General features: G+C 41.3%; 1 protein-coding gene across 17 annotated transcripts in view; it reads right to left on the bottom strand.

The window, feature by feature from the left end:
• The window catches only part of LOC102376114 (protein SSUH2 homolog), a 93,817-nt gene that overhangs the window by 70,596 nt on the left and 18,365 nt on the right, over positions 1 to 4,856 (bottom strand). For 16 of the 17 annotated variants that reach the window (XR_003094212.1, XR_003094211.1, XM_025204759.1 and 13 more), the window contains 3 exons: positions 2,977 to 3,101; positions 2,236 to 2,298; positions 1,119 to 1,204 (listed from right to left, as the gene is read on the bottom strand). Coding sequence is in view for 15 of the 17 variants with exons in the window: in XM_025204759.1 (XP_025060544.1) it covers positions 1,119 to 1,204; positions 2,236 to 2,298; positions 2,977 to 3,101 (274 nt within the window). In the remaining 2 variants the exon portion in view is untranslated. The remainder of the gene's footprint in view (positions 1 to 1,118; positions 1,205 to 2,235; positions 2,299 to 2,976; positions 3,102 to 4,856) is intronic. The other variant, XM_025204762.1, reaches the window with a different exon arrangement.

Raw genomic sequence — 4,856 nt, 5'->3', positions numbered from 1 at the left:
GGGCTCCCAAGGGAGGTGGTGCTCTCCCCTACCCTGGGGGTCTTCAAGAGGAGGTCAGATAGGCATCTAGCTGGGGTCATCTAGACCCAGCAGTCTTTCCTGCCTATGCAGGGGGTCGGACTCGATGATCTATTGAGGTCCCTTCCGACCCTAACATCTATGAATCTATGAAAACTGGCATAGTTCTACTGATTCCAGTGGCAACATTTCAGCTGATTCCACTTGAGCATCTGCAGTTGTGCATACAAAGGAAAATGTTCAGGTTTTGCTGTTCTTCTTCACTGGGTGCAATTATTGTAGCAAAGCAATGCCTATGGAGCAATGGTTGTAAAACATGGATAGGCAGATAATAGGCAGATAACTTTTTGGGAAGGGAGATGAAGGAGTACAGACGGCACTTCAGGGGTGGTTGCTCCCTTACTCCCAGCCTCCTCCTCCCTGCCCCTCCCCCCCACCCGCTAGGCAGGTAGGCCATGCCATGGGAGCAGCAGCTAGGGACTGTTTTTTTAAGTCCCTGAATCAGGTAAGATCCTGTCTTCCCCTGCTCTCATCACCCACTCCCTTCCCCCCTAACTGCTCAGCAGTACTTGTTTTTCCCTCTTGTTCCCCCCCTGCCTCCCCCTCCACTGCTGCTGTCCCTGGCTGACCTTAGAGGTTGCATGGAGGGGAGCTCCAGAGCCACTCCAGTGGGCCCCATCAGTACTGTGAGTGAATCCAGGCACAGCAGCAGTGACAGTCAAGTCCCTGCTTCTGGGCTGGTGGGAAACACTTGGGGGGATCTGGCAAAGATGGGGAAGCCACCCATCACCACTGCTGCCACAGTGCCTGACTGTCTCGGGATCTGCTCCCTGCAGTTCCAGCCAGAGCAGGACATAAGCATTTCTGGAGATCCCCACTATCCCTGGGTCATCCAGGGACAGTGGCAGTAGCAGGCAGGGAGCGAGCAAACAAGGGGAAGGGAGTTGCCTCTTAGCATGGAGAAAAGGGAAGGTGGGGGACCTTACCTGCCTTGGGGACTGAGAAACATGTCAGCAGCTGCTGCTCCCATAGCATAGTCCCAAAGGGAGTGCAGCCATGCCACCACACCCACTGTGGATCCACCTTTGGGCCCATTTTACCTTTTCCGGCCAGTCCCTGAACACATCTGACACCTCCTTTGCTGCTTTCTCCTCTGTCGTGTTCCACTGCAAGAAACGCACCTCATCTAAAAATACCAGAGATATAAAATATGCCTCATGCTGCTAAGGTCAACAGTGTTTCAGATTTATGCAAACAAGACTTCACATGTAAGGTCTTGTTATGCTTTCTAAACATAGCCCTGCTCTGTCAGGTTCTGCAAAAAAAAAAAACAAAACGTTATGTTTGTCCTTTGCACAATAACAGAATGGAGGGTAGCTCGAGTGTCATTCACATGAAAGGGGCTATTATAGATGTCTTGATAAAATTCACTCCTGAAATAAGTGGGCAAGTGTTCCGAGATTAAATGAATGTCACGTAGGTGCAAGATGTGCATGTAAGTAACGACTAGTAAACTGCTTTGCAGATGCACCTGTGTTTAATCAGAGTAGATGCAACTAAACAATTGCTTTAGCTGTACAACAATGGTAACTCTTTTGAGTGTTCCTGCAAGCTTTTGTGGAGAAGCATATAAAAAAAAGGCCAAATTCATGAGGGGGAACAACTCAGTAAGATTCTTCTTACGCCAAGTAAAACGCATACTTTGCTGGGTTTGGGTCTAATTTACATTCAGGAATTCAAAAGTAGAATCTGAATAGGTTAGAATAGATTGAGTCATTTGCTCTTCTGTGTATCTAGACATAGGAACAAAGAACCAAACTGAAAAGAGAACTACTTCTGCTTTTACACTCACCCAGTGTAACAACTACACAGGGGAAATGTTCTGGGTGTAATAAATCTCTACCCACCATGGCTGGATTTCCAGATAGGCTTCTTTTCATTCAAAGTTTGCCATGCAGATTCTGAATATATGGAGCTCCTGATGGGAATTTGGAATGAACAAGAATGTAGGTTTGGGCCCTTGGACTGTAGAGGTTAGGAATAAAACAAAGCTATCTTTTATATCTCTCCTCATGTCCATTCCAAATTCTGTGTATAGTAAGTAAAATAGCACTACATTACTTGTGAAAGAAAACTCCAACTAAAGGAATTAAGAGATGGTGGGAGAAGTAGGAGAGGAGGAGATGCTGTCTTGAAGAAGCCATAACTGCTACTCACCCAGCCTGCACCCTGGCACCCGCTGCATTTGTATCTACCATGACCGTGGCATTTGTGGCATGCCTGAAATCAGAATGATGTTCATATATAGAGCTACCAGGGACCATCAAGAAAGGAACATGCAATCATTTTACATTAAACTTTAGAGACAATAGCATACTGTCAAATAATAGTGAAAAAGTCCATAACGGACCATTCAAAAAAATATCAATAGTAAATTATTTTATAAAAAAGAACACATCAAAAAGAAGAAGAGGAGAAGGAATATTCTGAGATTCTTTTTTATTATAGTTTCTTTAAAATTTTACCTGATTCAACTAACTATAGCTTTCTGCCTCTCTTTGGACAAATTCTATTATGAATAATATATTTTTTTTAAAGTTGGGAAAATGTTCTGCCAATTTTTGTCAAGATGAAATAGAAAAAAGAAAAAGAAAAAAAGATCAGCATTTCTTCTAATAAATAGTGGAGCAAAAAATAAATTAAAGTAGCTAAAGAAAAAAAGATTAGAAATAATTAAATTGCACCGATTTGCCGTTTTACTAAAACTCAATAAAACCATGAACACTGTACAGATGTGACAATAAAGAAAAGTTGTATTCTAACACTAAAATACATTTTAGAGCTCTCTTTTATGACCATGAATAACTCATTAGATTCATAAAATGCTCGTCTAAGCACTAGTATCCTAATTAATAATGCATTCTGTCCTTGATTTTTAACTGCCCCATAGGGGATTACCTTAACTAAAGAAGAGTGAGGTATTCGAAACTTTCTTGTATCGTCCTGAAACAGTGGTGGAGTCTGAACTTTAATGTCCCATGGCCGAGGAGAAGTGCCATTTTGTGGTCCATCTACCAAGTTACCTAGATAGGAAGAAGACCTAGTATAAATTTGTGTCAAATTTTGGTTTCCTCTCTGTGGTTCTGAAGAGGACTCTGGGCTTCTCCATCTTCTTCCCACTGGCACACCAATCACCACCACAACTGGCAGGAACTAAATAGTTCTGTTCGTATTTTCTGTGAAGGATTAGGATGGGGATGGAGAATGAACTGCCCACTTTCTCCATTTTACACATTCTTAGGGTCTTCTTCAAGATCTTCTGAGGTCCCAGAGTAGTTGAGCCATTCAAGTCTGGGTTCATGCACATTGCTCAAGTGGAGTAAAAGAAGGTTGTCCATCATATACCTTTTCTCTGGACAAATAAAGGATGTCACTCTCTAAGTTGTCAATCTATATTGTTTCAAGCATACTAAAAGTATTTTCACACTTTTTTACTATGGAGTGAGGCTGCTTTCTTTGAATGGAAATAATACCTTCTATTTCCAAAATAAAAATCACAAAAAGTCACAAAATAGAAATAAAATGAAGCTAGGTTGGTTTAAAAATGTGTTCCATCCACGGAACTATCCTCAAAGTCGCTCAGTTCCTTCATACAATAGGTCATGTCAATCACTTCAGTAAGCTTCTCTTAGAAAATGATTACACTTCGTCTTTTCAAAACAGACCTCATTGTATTCTGAAGTTCTCTTCTTACTTTTTTGCAGTCACATATACTGTAATCATGAAAGTTTCTCTAAAGGACCAAGTTAAGTTTACTTTCTTGTCTTGTAAACCAAAGTCTTAAGGTACTGTAGCCCACTAATCCAGGCAATGTGCAAAAATGCATGAACTCTTTCCATTTTCCAAATACATATTAAAATAAAGTCATTGATTTGCAGTAATTTGAGCCTACCTCTTTCTCCCCCTACTGTAAGAGTCACAAGGTGACTTCCACTGTTTAACATATGTACTATATTAGAGATGAATCCAAGGCCAAACCCTAGATCCAACCATCCTTCCCCTAAAATTGGACAGAGTTCAGATCCCTTATCTCAACCAGACTTTTCATCTCTGGCCAATATGTACTAGTAAGGGACAGTCCAGCATGAGAAGGTGTAGTATGAGGGAAAGAATGAATGACTAATACCCAAGATACTCCTCCACCAGATCTTGGTCAAGGCACTTGGGTCCAGACTGTCAAAGGATTCATTCTCATTGGTTTAAGTGCCTAAGTTCTTTTGAGAACCTGGGCCTTATTGTGCCTTGGCTCTCTGTAAAATGGAAATAATAACACTTTTCAATATTACAGGAGTGCTCTGAGGATGAAAGCAGTGCGGATTAGGAATTGCTCATATATGACTTCTATGAAGGGGCATAGGAGAATCTCAGATCGTTGGAATGGCAGGCTTCATGACATTTAGATCTACTGAAATTATAAACAGGGAAGAGGCCATTTGCAAAGAACTGAGTCCCCAATTCTTCTTGGAGATTCTGGATGCCACATAATATAGATAATAGCATAATACAGTATTACTTGTATCTCATATTTTCTATGCCAACTTGACACAATAGGAGTGTGAGAAGTTTACCCCCAAGCTTTCTTGGCTCCTTCTGCTTTAGTTTGAACATTGTGAAAGTTCAGGAGAATTTGTTTAAAGTCCTTGGTACCAACTCCTTCCTTTGACATAATGGCCCACCCTTGAGAACTTTTGAGACAAGCTAAAATGAAGAATTTAAAAAAGAATTGTTTCAGGTTCACTGTCCTTTCATACACACAATGTGGGGATGTTTAAAATGGT

The sequence above is a fragment of the Alligator sinensis genome, unplaced genomic scaffold (genome assembly GCF_000455745.1).
Source record: "Alligator sinensis unplaced genomic scaffold, ASM45574v1 scaffold451_1, whole genome shotgun sequence".
NCBI lineage: Eukaryota > Metazoa > Chordata > Crocodylia > Alligatoridae > Alligator > Alligator sinensis.
This window is presented reverse-complemented; position numbering and strand designations above follow the sequence as displayed.